At 41.1% G+C, this 15,569-nt stretch overlaps 2 protein-coding genes across 5 annotated transcripts in view; both read right to left on the bottom strand.

Moving 5' to 3' along the window:
* LOC118329054 overlaps positions 1 to 5,746 on the bottom strand; it is a 28,559-nt gene extending 22,813 nt beyond the window's left edge. For all 4 annotated transcript variants that reach the window (XM_035663004.1, XM_035663008.1, XM_035663006.1 and 1 more), the window contains exons 1-4: positions 5,215 to 5,746; positions 4,507 to 4,596; positions 3,113 to 3,256; positions 295 to 441 (exon numbers count right to left, since the gene is read on the bottom strand). In XM_035663004.1, the coding sequence (XP_035518897.1) occupies positions 295 to 441; positions 3,113 to 3,256; positions 4,507 to 4,596; positions 5,215 to 5,709 (876 nt within the window). In that variant the 5' untranslated portion in view covers positions 5,710 to 5,746. The remainder of the gene's footprint in view (positions 1 to 294; positions 442 to 3,112; positions 3,257 to 4,506; positions 4,597 to 5,214) is intronic.
* Positions 5,747 to 5,833: 87 nt separating this feature from the next.
* LOC118329055 (protein myomixer-like) lies at positions 5,834 to 6,215 on the bottom strand. The gene has a single exon (XM_035663009.1). The coding sequence runs from the start codon at positions 6,097 to 6,099 to the stop codon at positions 5,872 to 5,874; it is 228 nt and encodes a 75-aa protein (XP_035518902.1). The 5' UTR covers positions 6,100 to 6,215; the 3' UTR covers positions 5,834 to 5,871.
* Between the last annotated feature and the right edge of the window lie 9,354 nt (positions 6,216 to 15,569).

Raw genomic sequence — 15,569 nt, 5'->3', positions numbered from 1 at the left:
CTGAGGGTGAAAGTATAAACTGGCTTGACAGAGCCGTCTGGAAAACTGAGGTTCTGCTTTTCTCTCCGGTCAACTGGAAATGCCTACGAGACCATTATGTTATGTGTTATGTGATCTGACAGACTCTTTTAACACCGAAGACAGTGATTAATGGTTACATTCAGATCTCCATTACCTGTAAAGAAGTTAAAGTAAACATTTCATTTTTGGATGTGGGTTGCTCTGATATGCTTGCCCTGGCAACCTGCTAATATTTCAGTTAGAGTGCAGTCCCGTGTTGAATCATTTTGTTACCTGGTTTAGTTGAATTAGGGTGTTCTCAAAGTCTTTGAGGTCTCTTTGAAGCGTCTGTGAGGCTTCCTCCCAGTCCTGCAGGGGGCAGCGCTGAATATTACATCCATCCTTTAAGTCTTGCAGCTTGCCTTTAATCCACGCCTCTGCCTACATCACAAACAGAGACAAAAATGTTAAAGATGTGCTTTACACACCATTTCTGTCTGTTTATAGACCTCATTCAGCTGTTTGACGAGATTCCTCTTTTATATAACATGGTTGAGGTTGGCTTAGTAAGTATTAATTCTGTATATATGTCATACCCACAGTGTTACTTGACTCACACTGCCCATGTATACAAAGTACACTCATGAGAAGTGCATGGCCACCAGGTAATCTGACAATAAATGATTTAATATCTGCTGTGTAACGATGCTCTCAACAAAGTGGTAGTCGCAGTCTTGTTTCTCCTGATCAGGAGGGCATTTTTCTTCCCTGACTTAGAGTAATACGGAGCCTCAGACACATCAAGAACAGCCCTTTGTTCTCCAATGTCATGTTATGCAGAGCAGAAGTTTCTCTTGGCAAGTGCCTGGAGTCTTGAGCCTGCATGAGGCTTTGTCCTGCCGAGCTGCCTTTTCTGGCAACATCTGTATGGAGTGAGAACTGCAGACCAGGTGGCCAAAGTCAAAAAGTGTTGGAAAGTACATGTTTGTTTTCTGCAAGGAACCCTGTGTGGAAGTCAGTGACCCACCCAAGTCACAACAACTGAATGGACTAATAAATCAACTTAGGTTCTTCCACTCCTCAGACTGATCCTAAATGAGTCACACAACTGATAAATGGCAGAACGTTACTTTTCACAGTGTTGCTCTTGTGTACTCTGCCGAATGTCAAATAACAGTTAAGCACACAAATAAGTCATTATAACATCACATCAAAGCACAATTTCCCAGAAAATTTACTATGACTGGCCATGAATAATAGACTCTACAGTAACCCGTCTTTTGAATCAATAAAACATCAAGACCGCACATGACACAGCCTCTAAACAACTCTTTGCTCGAGATTAAAATGTGAGGTCACTTCTCCTCAGAGAGGCAGGTCATTAACTTTACAAGGCCCTCGGTGCCGCAGAGGTATTGTTGAGCAGAAGGAAAAGCGCTTGACAAAACAGGCCTGCCCCTATCTCCTCAACGCTGGCTCCCATGGCATTATAATGACCTCATACAGGAAGTCTATGATTCCCTTGTTTCTTCCTGTCTGCTCTCCACAACAATTGTCTGTTTATCAAAACGTACAGTAAGGCCTTAGTCTAGCCATGAAGAAAAGACAGCTAATGAATGCCGTTCAGATTGTATCACTGCCTCTGATTTCTTGTGAATTTCTTTTATCTGCGGCCACATAGAAAAACACCACTGCAGTCAACACAGAACACATTTTAAAATAAACTCCATGTTTGGTGATCCTAATCTGTAAGAAGCAGTCAGTCTTTTTCAGTCTGTTTTTCATTTCTACAAGCTTCAAGTGAAGCCATTTTTAGCATTTTAACTGAAAAACGAGGCCAGAGTGTGCACACCTTTACACTTCATAAAATGTTTACCAACAAGCCAAATTTTTTGCCTCTCTAATAACACAACTTGGCCCTAAAAGGACCGTGGGGAGACAAAGTTTCTCTACTTTTTCTATCATGGAAATGAGATGGCGTAAAGCGAGATGTTTTGCAGAGCAGCGTCGAAGACAGATGGCCCTCAACGAAGCCGTGCTTCTCCATGTGGTGACCTGCTTTGCTCTCCTAGCTTGAAACATTGGGGGCCTTTAAAAGTCTCTCCCTGGGAAACTCACTTCCACTTCCACAGCAATGTAATACTGTAATAACACATTTTCATCAGCGATAGCAGTCAACCAAATCCCTGTAAAACAAGCAGGTCCCCAGGCACCCAAATCTCTGGCTATTTAAAGTACATTCTCCAGTAAAGTTAAAACAAAAGGCTGTTTCCTCCAAAAGCAACAGATACGCAACCTCCACTTAAGAGCAAAGGGGCTGCTAAGCTTGTTAACATTAACGACGTGCTACAGAGCTGTTTTCAACACATACATACATCATGTGTTTCCTTCAGCTGACACGTCCAAAATGAATTTCTTATTACTGGAAGTTAGCAGCCTATCACTTGGACACTTGCTCAACAGAGGTTTGATGACAAAGCCAACTGCTGGACAAAATGTCCCTCAGTCGAACTCACTGAAAAATGTCCTTGTACAGCGGGGTGGACGCAGCGATGAGATAACACAACCAGTTGTGCTGCTTGGCTGAGCCTCTCTGGGCCATAGGCGTGAAGAGATGGAGCCAAACAATGATCTCATCCCTAAATAATTGCTTCACTTGTGGCAGTTTCCCCTCCCTCCCTTCCCTCAGCCGAACACAGCTCATACAGTTCTCGGGACAAAATAAGAACCAGTACATATTTTGTCCTCCTCTGAGGGTCATGCGACAGGCAGCTTCCAGTGTGACTTCATCTCAACAGCGTAACTTGTTGCTTTCGAGATTAATCCCACTCCAGCTTCTTTTCATTTAGAATTATTACATCAGAGGAGATGAGAGATTCTGATAAGTTAACTTACTGTGGTTCAGTTTTTAAAATGATTTAAAACATCTCCATCTGCACATTCTGGAAAAGTGGAGTGGAAAAAGCACACTCTCCTCAAACATTTGATCATTTTTCCAATTATGTGAGGGAAAACAGGAACGTAAGGACGTAGGAGTTCAAACTCCCCTGACTGACCATGACAAACTGCTCATATTGATATTATATCATATTGTACGCATGCTAGATTTTACCTGAAGCACTTCCTTGTTGAAGAGCGAGTTGCGCTGAGTGAAGGAGTCACTCTGGGACGAAACAGCTGCAGACGCTTCATTCTGAGTGTGTAGATGACTTTCTTTCCTCTGAGGCTCTTTCTTCTGTGATTCAGGCATTGCAATCTGTGAGAGAGCGGACAACAAAGTGTACAAAACCATGATGCCAATTTGACTGCAACATGAATCTTTTTAATTCGATAAAACCTGAACACCAGATAATGCTTGCCTCTGATAAAACCTCTAAGAAGGAGGTACAGCTCTCCAGCTATAATCCCCTCACAGTGAGGGGATATTTAAGTGTCCATTCATGTTAAAAACAGCTTTTTTCCCCCCATACTAAGACATTACAAACTTGTGTCAGACTGGCCCCAAGGCCCCTCTTAACAAAAACCTACTGTCAGCGCTACGTGAGATGAAATGAACACGACTGGCACAACTTCACTAATGGACGAGCGTCCCTGCTGCTCTCCAATCAGGAAACATCTGGGCACACGAAGGAAGCAGGAGCGGACAGATCCTCGGATGTCTGACGTTTTTTACTGTCAGCCTCACATGTAAACACATCACCTTTCAAGGACTTTGGTAGATCATGTTCACTCTCTCATACCTGAACAGGTAAAGGCACCACCGTCTTCTCACATGTAATTATAACCATTTTTGCCCATTTGCATGAATAATATATCAGAGGAGGAAAAGCAAAGTATTGTTGTGGTAGAAGAGGGGATGTAGATGAGTACTGTAGTTTTTTTTGTCCTAAAAGGGGAAATGAGGCCATTGCTGTGTCAGTGTGTTATTATAAGCAGCCACCATGAGGACTTCAGCAAGCCTTTTCTTTTGTTAACATCTTCCCTGACCTCATGTTTTCCAGTGGGCCCTGCCTCAGCAGGGTCTGCTGTAACAGAGCACTTCATCCACAACACACACTGATGACTTCAACAAGAAACAGGCCAAATCCAACAGCCCATTGACTTTAAACAATATCCTACAATATACTGTTTTTCTCCTGTAGACTGTTTCTTTAATGAATTAGAGCCGAACAAGAGGAAACAACAGAGTATTTGTGTGGCGTTCAAAGACACGTTGCTCCCATAACTCGTTTTCCACCTCTGTGTAACTTTGCTCCAAATGTATAATATAATAAAAAAGTATTTAAGTTTGGCGAACATAGCACATGACTTCACTTCCTCAACTCCACAGCTGGCTATAAAGACCCCACTGCCTCACAACAAAATAACCTTTCCTAAAAGTCTGAATGAAGTTGGATTGAATATGATACTGAAATAGGTTTAAATTAAACTTCCATTTAGTAGAATAAAAACAAAGAAAGTCATTTTTCTCTAAAACTAAGGTTGTCATATTAAATGTAAGCCTACCTGTTGGACGGATCTGTCTCCGTTCAGTCTCACCCTCGTTTGTTCCTGCGTGGGCTGAAATTCATCACTGCTGTCTTTTCTGAGTAAAACCTAAAACATTCAGATAAAAGAAGCAGCCGGTAAGTGCTGGAAATAAACCATAAATTATTAGCTATAACAAGCAACATTGAGGCAGACATTTTTTTGTTGTTTAGACATTTCAGCAAGACCTCTTAAAATAAATATCTCGATCGAAGTTTCGATAACAGCTACAAGATTTTACATTCCGAAGGGATAAATATGTCAAACAATATATATCATAAAGATATTGTTTTATATTCCTAAAGAATCCCAAATATTTTAATGACTAATCGACGGTTAAATCCATTTGAGCTCTTCAGGTGCAGCTTCATTATTCGCGCTGTATGCTGAAAAATTCAACAAACTTTCCATGCTGAGTTTGAGATCAATTTCTTTGCTTCTAGATATCAATAATTTTCTAAAAACGGTTAAAAGTAAAGAAATTATCATTTAAACTTTATGTAACTAAAACAACATTTTACACTTAGGCTCTCTTTGAAAATATTTATAATTATATTGAGTAAGAAAAAGGTTTTATTCTAATAAGTGCTTTTAATTATACAGCAATATTAAAACAACTCAAATCTGAGTGTGATATTTATTATTTCCTTGATTATTAGATTTGTATTAGTAAAGTGTGTCCTGTACCTTGAAGTGAGAACTGGGCTTGTCCTCACAGCTCACACCTACAATCCTGGGTAGATGTGGATCTGATGTGCTGGTGACGTTATTGTTGTTATTGTTGTTTTCAGATGTGGACCCTGTGATTGAAAGCTGTGCTGGTCCCACTGACACCTTGTTCTCTGGTCTGTCTTTACTCCCAGAGATTGTGATCTTCTTGATGGATCTGGACACCGCAGAGGGAGAGGCAACGTTCTGGTTCAGGTGGTCCTCGGCTGCCATGTCCTGCTGTTTGTGTTCCACTACCTGTTTGACGATGGGTGAGACGAGGCAGGGGCCATGTGCACAGACCTGGGATCGACTGAGGTAGAGCGAGTTCAGGTTGTGCTGTAGAGTGCAGTTATCCAAACTCTGGCTCTGCAGATAATTCTGTGTAAACTCCTGGCATTTTGGCACAGCCGGGACTGACAACCTTGTCCCAATGGTGAAGGGCTGGACCTTCCTCACAATGCTTTCAGACATTGCCGGTGTCCAATTAGGAAAACAAAATATGCTGAAGTCCAAATGGGCATTGAAAAAAAGTCTGTCACATTCCTTTGTACACTCTCCTCACTCACCAGTTCTGTTTGTCCAGTCTCTGTTCAGCAGGCAAGTGGAGGGCTGAACGAAAAGTGGAGGAAGAGCTCAGTTCTCCACCTTCTTGTGCATGTTGAGAATGCACAGCACACAGCCCAGGACGGCTTCCTTGGACTCCTGGGATCGAATGCGGTCCCAGACGTGGCGCAGTGCTGTGCCAAGGTGGGCAGCGCCTGTAGAGAGGGTTCTCCTGAGGAACTGTGCCACTGAGCCTGCCAGTCTGCTACTGAGGAGCCTGATAACCAGGGACCGCAGCAAGATGAAAACTGCTGGCATGCTGCCTGACTGAAAAAAAAAACTGAAAAAAAAGAAAGCTCAAAAAAGGAGGGGGAAGGAGGAGGGTTGTTACGAGAGGGGATGAAGTCACCACCTCTCCTCTCTCTCTCTCTTCTCTCATCCGATCTCCTCCATCCTCGCCTGTCAGGAACAGAGCGGAGAGGGGGCTGTAAAGCCTGGCTGTCAAAACTTCCCCTCTGAACCCGAACAGAAAATCTGCCCAGATAAGAGGCGAGGAGTAATGGAGTCAGAGGGAGAGACCTCTGTCAGACCTCTTCAACCACAGCTTATTCTCTATGAGGTAATATTCTCAGCTGAAACAAAGTCACACACTGCCTCTACCTTACCTCTACCTTGAAGTGCAAAGGAACAGATTCAGCCCTGAAGTGTTCTGCTTTGTTCCAGCGCAAAGGCTTCCAAGACAAAGAAAAAATGTATGTCACAGCAGACAGTTTTTTTGAAAATCCAGGGTAAAATCTGAAGAGAGAGAACAAGCTTCAGAAGCTCATGCGAGCTGCGTCTGTGCAGGAGTGAGAGTGCTTTCCTCAAGCTCAGAGCCTCCTCTTTCCTCATCAGCAAGGAGCAGTTGTCACACAGGTCTCTGCTGAATGGAACAGAGCAGCCCTGTCGCTATGCTCCTTAAACCTCAGAACTGCTGGCATGACAAGTGTGTGGGAGCAGGGGGCGAATAACATTCAAACAGATGATGACCCCCCCACACCCCCCCACCACCACTCCTTGATGATGGCAAGGGTTCAACGGAGCACATGTTGGGCTGACTGATTGGAATGGCAGGGGTGGCGTGGGTATGTCAGGGGAGCAGGGATTACTGAGGAGAACAGACAGCAGAGAAAATATTTGCAGGGTGCAGAGAGGAGAATCTGCTTCCACTGGTGAAAGCTTTCCCAAAAAAGGAACTCTCACTCTTCACTCTGCTGCCCTCTGATTTGACCCCAGCACCTGGTTCAATGGCTCTCAGAAGCAGTTCAGCTACGGACAACAAAACCCAGTCAATTTAAGGATTTTATAACATAACACTTTTGGAATGTGTGTTCACAAAATATCAACCCATACAGTAAAATGATTCCCTAATGTCCCCAGTGTTACTGTATATACAGCCAGCGGTGGGACGACGGTCACTCGGTAGGGCCCAATGTGGCAGAGGTGGCCCCGGAGAGGACATGGTTAATGGCGCTTTTAAAAGAGCTCTGGTTTCATGATGAAGTCATCTAAGGAAGAGATTTAATGCGTTGCAGCTTGAAATCAGAGATAAATTCTGCGCAGGCTGGGTGGTGTTCAGGGAAGGCTGAATGGGTGGAGTTCAAGGGGTTTGGCTGACTTTAAAATGCCATTTCCTCATATTGCTGGGTGAGTGGCTCTAAAAGTGTACAATTTATGTGTGCAGCGGGTACACTGTGTGACTGTGACACTGCCGTATGCCAAAATGTTGGTTGTGTTCAACTGGAACATTTGGAAACGTGGATCGTTTTTAATTTAGTTAGTTTTAATTTAATTATTTTTCAGTAAAAGAACATATACACATATATCTTTTTGCAAGTCATAAAGGGGAACAAGCCCGCTGAGAGTGGTTACTGAGAATGTGTGATTCATAGTTTAGTCTTAGAGTTTTTTTAAATCCATAACAGTAATTCAAAATTAAATTAACTTTTTGTCTAATATTTACATGAAAACATTAGGTATATAGAGCTTAATCCATTTTACGCAAAAATTTAAAATGGATTAGGCTTTAGTTCTGCTCTGTTACTGTTAGATCTCCCCTATATAGCACAATCAAGAATGAATTATTGTAGTATTTTCTTTCACATTTCACGTTCACAAGAATAATTATTGTTTTGAGAAATACACTTATTAAAGTAAGTACCGAGCTAGAGCCAGGTCAAGTTTCTACAAACACTGTGAACCGGACACATTGCACAGTGTCATGTAAAATCTGGTAAAGTTGACTGGTACACTTTTAGTAATAATACTGTAATCTCCTAAATAAATGTTTAAGTGCAAGAATTTTACCAAAATGTATGAAAACTGCCTCTTTAGTCTTTAGCCCTTGTTCCCCATCTTGCCTGTAAACATTTACAAAGGATGGAAAGTTGTTGGCTCACAAAGTCACTGTCAGATTAGATTTGAACCAGGTGTCCCACCTCTGCCAACCAAGTCAGATTAGGCTACTGTAACACCTTCCTTATGTTGTTTACCCTGGAAGTCCTCCCTCCCTCCCCACAGCTCTCATCTTGTGCGTAACGTTTAACTGCGCTGCCCACATCCGTTACAAATAATAGAAACCTCAGCCTTGATCTGAGAGCTCTTTATTTGTGCCATCTTCCTTTATGTGCATCTTTGAGGATGGCTGTTAAAGACAAGCTGGTTCTGGCCTCATGGCTGATATCATTGCCTCCCAAGATGTTAATAAAGTCCTGATGCTTTCTCACCACAAGCCCTGGTTGGTGATCACCCTTGTTAGATATCTTCCATTTTATTAGAGTCAGTAAATACGACTTGGAAGACTTGTTCAAGGGGTGATGTCACCGAGGCTGCCCGCATGAAAGGAGAGTGATAGCTGCGGCGGAGGAGAGAATATGCATGGGAGCTAGAGGGGGTCTGTACTTTTCCACTTGGTGTATGTCATCACAAAGGCATGATCGGCCTGCTGGTCAAGTTTCAGTTCAGATAAGATTGAGTTTTCGCTCTGGATCGTGATCAAAAAGAGAAAAGATTTGAAGTTTTTAAAATGGTTGATATGAAAGAAACAGAAAAATGAAAATACTTACTTGACATGTGTTATGTCAGGCATGCTTGGCCTGAGCATTTTAGAAACTAGACGGCATCCAGAGAGATCTAATCCCAACGCTGGACACTTCTCTAGCTTAGTATTAAAATATTAAACACATAAAACCTCCACAATCAGTTAAATTTGAACTAAAATTTACCTCTTAAGTCTTTAGAATCAAGTCTCTGTTTATTAGTTTTATTGTTATGGCTACATTTTTTATTTTTTAATGTTGGCCTGGATCACCACCAAAATGTAATCATTTGCCCCAAGGCTCAAAAGCCAATTTTTAAGTTTTTACGAGCAGCACAGACAGACCATAAACATACTATCAAAACATTAAGTCTTTGGCAAAGTTTTAATGCAACATGAGCATATTTAGGTCAGCTACTTTACTATTTAAAGAGAAAGTTTAAAGAAAAAGTTGTGAAAGACAATGAAACAACATGGCAGTGGGGGCATAGTGCCAATGACATTGTGAAGTCATACATTTATATTAATGCTTATATCTGTTCATCTAAATAGCTTCAAATTCCTTTGTTCTTAGCTCACAAGTCTGAACCCACATCTTGACAATGACCTAGCCTCTCTCAGATGGCTCGCCTGTAGGCTTTTGTACATCAGCCACTGAAGCTAATACACAGAATTAACAATGAAATGATTTGTGCTTGAGTAGAACAACATGACAGCTGCAGTTTATGGACAAAGGGAAATATAAACACATTACGAAAGCCACATTTTCAGCATTTACTACATGATGTCCACATGGGTTTTGTGAAGTTTCACCATCACAAAATCTATTCAGCCAGAGTATTGAACGGGTTGCAGCATATTTTATGACATAACTTCAATCCAAACCTCTTAAAAAACATAAAAGCTGCAGCCTTGAAACTTGTCAGCTAAAGCACCAGACCTTTTAATCACTGATTTAATACTGAGATAATTGCGACGCCTAGTTTTGACGCTCACCTGAGGCTATATTTGACCTAATGAGACTGCATGCTTATCAGCTGACGTTCGCGCACACCTGTGTTACTTCATCCTGGGAGTCCTGTTTCACACATTTCTTCTGAACATGTCCACTCTTATCACAGCCATAAAGAGCCCAAGCAAGCTCGAGTACTGGATGACATCACATGCAATAAAATGCCATCTTAGTCAGTCAGTACTCATTGTTTAGAGAGACAGAGTGCCAAGCTTGTCACACAGCAGAAAGAGGCAAGCAGAGGCAATGAAACTCAACCGTTCGCCATGACGCATATATTTTTTGTGCATGTGAAACTGTAGCGGCATTGTTCCAAAAAAACAATGCCCCAATGTTATGTTATAAGTCACATTTATGAGTGGTTGTCATGTGGAGTGGCTTGCTTAAAGGCAACTGCAATAATATCCAGATCTCTGGCATCCTCATTTAGCATTCCTTCATGCAAACATGCAACCTGTAATATTTATTCTATTCAGCCTCCAACTTTGGAAGCAGGTTGGTATCGTGAGTAGAAACAGTGTCTTGATCCCTGTCTTAGTAAGTATGTTAAAATAGAAATGCAGGAGACAGACCTGGCTTTAAGACAAAGGGGTCTTTGTTTTGACTCAGACCTCCTAAATGGGTTTCTTCTCCTGCCATAACAATTGGCCATGACATTAGAGAAATACATCAGGCAGTGTAATTGGGAGACAATGATTTTGGAGACATTATGAACGTTAAACATCAAAAGAGGCTTTCACTGGTTCTTAAAAAAATCTGACATTTTAAAGTCAACATTCAGGCTTGTTAGGCAAGTCACTGAACAGGACAAGGAAATTTGTAGACGATCAAATGTATCCACTTCACAGTTCGTTTGTGTTTCTACTTCTGGACCGGAGCATAGTTGATGACAGATTGGCATCCATGGGATCATTTGCTCTCAACAAGTATATGGGTTACTGGGAATGAGTGGATTTTTCTTGGCTATACTAGAAAAGCTGTGGAATTGATAGAATACATTCAATTTTTACCCACACTAGCAGCATGACTTTAGGGGTGGCAATGTCGGTCTGCCTGACTTTGGTCCAGACTGAAATATCTCCGTAACTTTTGAATGTATTGTCATGCAATTTTGTACAGACATTCATGGTCCCCAGTGGGTGGATTCTATCATCCTATGGATCTTATGGTTTTTCCTCTAGCACCACCATGAGGTTTTTGGTATTAAATGTTTCGACAACTATTGGATGACCATGAAAATGTATTTAGTTATGCATGTCTCCCCGATGAAAGATTGAAGTAACTTTAGGAGCCCTTAACCTTTCATCTAACAACATCATCAAATCAAAATTTTAATTTCTGCAATTAAAATTTAATTTTCTTTGTTTTATGACGAAACACCTGCAAAACGAATTACTTCCTAATGGCCTCAGCTGCAGCAGCAGCAGATCTAGAGAAATGTTCATAGGGTGGCAGAAATATATGCTGATTTAATTGCAAACAATCTCATACATCAGTATTCAGTTGGAAAAGCCCCCAGATGAAGCTATTTTACCTCATGAACATTACATTGTTGTGGCACATTAGTAAAGCATTGAATAGAAATATCTAAAGGTGGAATTAGAAATCAGTAAATTGTTTTATTTCCAAACCAGACATTTTTCCAAATACACATATTTTTTATTGAACTTAACACAGTAAGTGTTACCCATAATACAGCATAAATATGACTTCCATTTTTAACAGGTTATTTTTGCCATTGACACCAAACTGGGATGACCAGGCAGTTTTTAGGGAAGTCAGCTGCCATCTACGCCTGCTCAGCTGTGCTTTGTTTTTAGGGCTAATTAGCAAGTGTTAAAACAGCACGCTAAACTAAGATGCTAAATTTAGCTAAAATCTCAAACTTATTTAATTGTATAATAAAGTCATGAAACAAAGCTGTGTAGAAAACAGTTCACCCTCTCCATTTAGCAGATCAGTGTTCCGGTGTGTGAAGCACAATAAGCAGGGACACTCTCTGTCTGCCTTTATTGCATTTTTGTCTAAGTGCAATTTGAAGTCACCCTCAGGTGGCAGTCAGGCCGAATGGTGGGATGATGTCACTCCATCATGTGACATCACAGGTTCACATGGCAACTGTGCTCCGGCAGCAGGAAGCAATTTTCCCCATATCAAAGGTTGAATAACAGAAAAAAGCTGTACCTTATTTTTGCCCTCTCCAAAAGTATCAATCACCGTGAGAGGGAGGCTTAACATTTGACCTCTGATGTCATTCCAGCGGCAGGTTGGGTGCCTTCAAGCCTTTATGTGGAAGTTTGTTGACCTGGCCGTGTGATTTATTAATCACATACAGGAACTTTAATCATGTGATGCAGCCTGCCTGGAGTATATTGCTTGCCTGTGTGCTTGACATCGGAATCACAGAGTGTTGCCAACTGTAGAGGCTTGTTAAACATTTTGAATGCAGAAACGCAGAATCAAGGAAGAGGTGAACTTTCACATTTACATTTAAACATTTACATGTCCAGACATTTGATGGATCTGCTCTGTAATCATGATGTACTTCAAAACCTCACAAGAGAAACAGCCGAAGATGAAGAAAACTGTTTCATCTGTGTGCTTCAGGCAAGTGGAAAAATATAGTTAAGCCAAAGTACATCTTGAGTCATTTTTGAACACTGCTATTGCATTACAGATTAGTTTAATGTTTTGGTTGAGGTAATTCTTCTCTGTCATTTTCTAATTGGAGGTAAATAAGAAAATACCAATAAATACACACACAACTTGGAAAAACTTTCACAGATGTTCTTTAACCTTTCTGAAACGTAGTGGGGTCAACACTCATTTTATCTCACTATAAAGACATCATTATACTGAACCTCAAAGAGTCTGGACTCAATACAGGACACGCAAATGTGATTTTTTTTCTGCTTTGACATACAAGGTGGCCCCCAGGGCTTTACGTAACAAGCTGGACCTACCTGAAAGTTCTACGTTATTGTTTGCCTCACTCATGTCACCTCCTGTTAGTGGAATGGATGAGCTCATTGCTGACACCAGTCTGAGCTATGCATGGCTTGTTGATGTTAAAACTCATCTGACACTATAACAAACACCCTGACACCAGTGGTATACTTTTACAAGTTAAACAGAGTGACAGAATGTTATTTGTCTCCAGAGTAGAATGACAATTTGCAACACATAAAAAGGAAATCTGAATTTTAAGCAGGCATTATATCATTTTGGAAAGTTTAATCACTATTTGCCATCAAAAGGCAACACCTGGAGGTTTGTGGTTTTATTAAGTATCATATACATTTTACTTTAAAATAATTTGCAGAGCTACCAGTGACAAAGCAGAAATTGTTGCCATTGCTGGGTATTGGTGCTCACACAGTCCTATTCACTAGTGGAATAACCCAGATTTCTCTCTCTTTTGGCATAGACTGTTGCACACATGTGAAGAGCACATGCATTTTTAGGCCAAGGCTGCTTTAAAGGGACAGCATGTGACTAAACAATGCTTTGCAGTGCACATTCCATGTTACAGATATAGAAGAAACACACACAGAGCATCACATAAAATTTTATTTATGGAGATGATAGGAGCAGAAGTGTCTTCAGATAGGGCGTGGGATAACAATTGGGTTTAAAACAGGTGCTGTGCAATCGGCGAAACAACTGTCCCAACTGTGTGGGGGAGGAAAGGGGCGAGGTGGGGCTCTCTTGGGGCAAAAATAGAAAGTGAGCCACATAATTAAAGTGGTTCAGATGAAAATACTTCTTGCAGCCGGTTGTGTCTCCTGCTGCAGTCAATCTCAAAGACAATGAATGGTAATTATTATATCCCACTACACACAGTGGTAATATCAGTATCACTGTCATGCAAACAAAAAATAAGCTGCCTCAGTAACACAATATCACAAAAAATCAAACAGAGTAAAACTGTTGTAGGGAAATGGAGTGTAACTATGCCGATTGCAAACATGCAGGGAAACAGCCTTTAAAGCCTCCAAGTGAGATTACAGAGGCTTTAGTACACTTTCACTTTCACACCTGCCCCGTGTTGTGCAGTTGAATTGAAACCAGGAGCATTTCCCACCCTTAATTTGGTTTTATTTGGGGAGGTGAGAGAGCCACAAACAAACAAACAAAATCTACACAAACACTAAAAAAAACCTGCTCCCCGATCTGTAATAGGAGCACTCTCAACAGCTTCCAGGAGAAAAACAAACCACAGAATTCTGTATTATATTATCTTAGCCTCTCCTCAAAAAGCAGGTCAGAGATGAACTGTCAAAAGGGTTTGAACCTACTCTCACTAATCCTAACTGCTGGCCAGGCATTTTTTCCTGTTTTTATGATCAGAGTGGAAATGATAATACTATTAAATCACTCATCTGTTTAGGATTTTAAGCTTTGTCCAATAACCGACCTCCCTGCATGGCCACATGACTTAGTATATAAAGTATGGCTTGTTGGTTAATTGGTAATTGGAAACATAGCCTAACCAATAAAAAGCTGCTACAAAGTACTAATTTTACTCCTAATTCAGAGCAATACAAATTAACCATAAGCGAGAAAATGACCTAAGGCGAATACTATCGTCTTCTTTAGAAACACACAGAGAGGAGCTCTGTTCATTTAATAACCCCCAAATTAAAGGAAAATGTATGATTCAATCATCTGGCCACAGAGTTAGATCATGCTCTATGACATCATGCTGGACTGCTTAATGCTGTTGACCTAATCCAGCTATGGCGGAAGTCAAATCAGTACGTTAAACATCCGGGGAATATCTCTGCATGATGTAGTAATGCACTGACCTTTACTGGTAAATTCACTTTTCCGTAGTAGTATTTGGTACTATGACAGTAGAGACTTAAGAAAGGCAGAGCATTACAATTTTTTGAACTGCCACAACAACATCATGACTGTGCTCTACAGCAACACTGCTTCAGCTTACCTTGGGCCTTTGAAATTGAAAAACACAGTGGAAACTATGGAAGAACCTCAGGAGGAGGTCCATTATGGGGTAAACTATGAGAAAGAGGCAAGCTCCATACAGTTAGATAATGGAGAAGCAGGCGGATATAATGCTTCAAAATTATATAAAACTATTACATTACTTGTTTTTCACGTCAACATCAACAAACATTTCTCTCCCTTTCCTTTCATTTATTGGTTTATTTTGCATGGAGTTGGTTTTACTGTTCATAATAACAGCCCACTTAGGACTTTTATGAGCCATGGTAAAGAAAAAGGTTAACCAAATGAGCCATTTCTAAGTAGAGGCTGTGTTTTTCTCTGCCACAAAGCATTGCAAAGCTCTTCCATCATTGGGCCTGCCCAAGAATACCGAACAACAGTTGGTTTTAGCAGTTGTTGTTGACTTGCAGAACTATGCTGCAGTTGGTCAACTCCTGTTCTCTATGTCAAGGCATAACAACAGACAGACACCACATGTGTCGGCTATAAAGTTTGTAAAACACACCACTAAGCAAATGCGTCAAAGAGTGGCTCAGCAGGGTCAAATGGGTGACGCAATCTGTGCAAATGCTGACAGGTGGGATGGCAGGCATGACTTTTAAGGCTGAACAGACTGGGTGTGACTGCAAAGAGATTACTGAGACTTTCACTGGGCTGGGCTCTCTGTTCCTGTGTGATGGGAAACTCACTTTCTTTAACTACTGGTTACACATATCACCTCTGTAAAGA

This window comes from Morone saxatilis, unplaced genomic scaffold (genome assembly GCF_004916995.1).
Source record: "Morone saxatilis isolate NCDOM2014 unplaced genomic scaffold, NCSU_SB_2.0 Contig19, whole genome shotgun sequence".
Classification (NCBI taxonomy): domain Eukaryota; kingdom Metazoa; phylum Chordata; class Actinopteri; family Moronidae; genus Morone; species Morone saxatilis.
Note: the sequence above shows the minus strand (reverse complement) of the source record. Positions and strands in the feature narration are given on the sequence as shown.

Bases quoted from the DNA above. Each gene is read 5' to 3' on its own strand.
- LOC118329055 (XM_035663009.1), bottom strand. From the start codon at position 6,099: ATGCCAGCAGTTTTCATCTTGCTGCGGTCCCTGGTTATCAGGCTCCTC.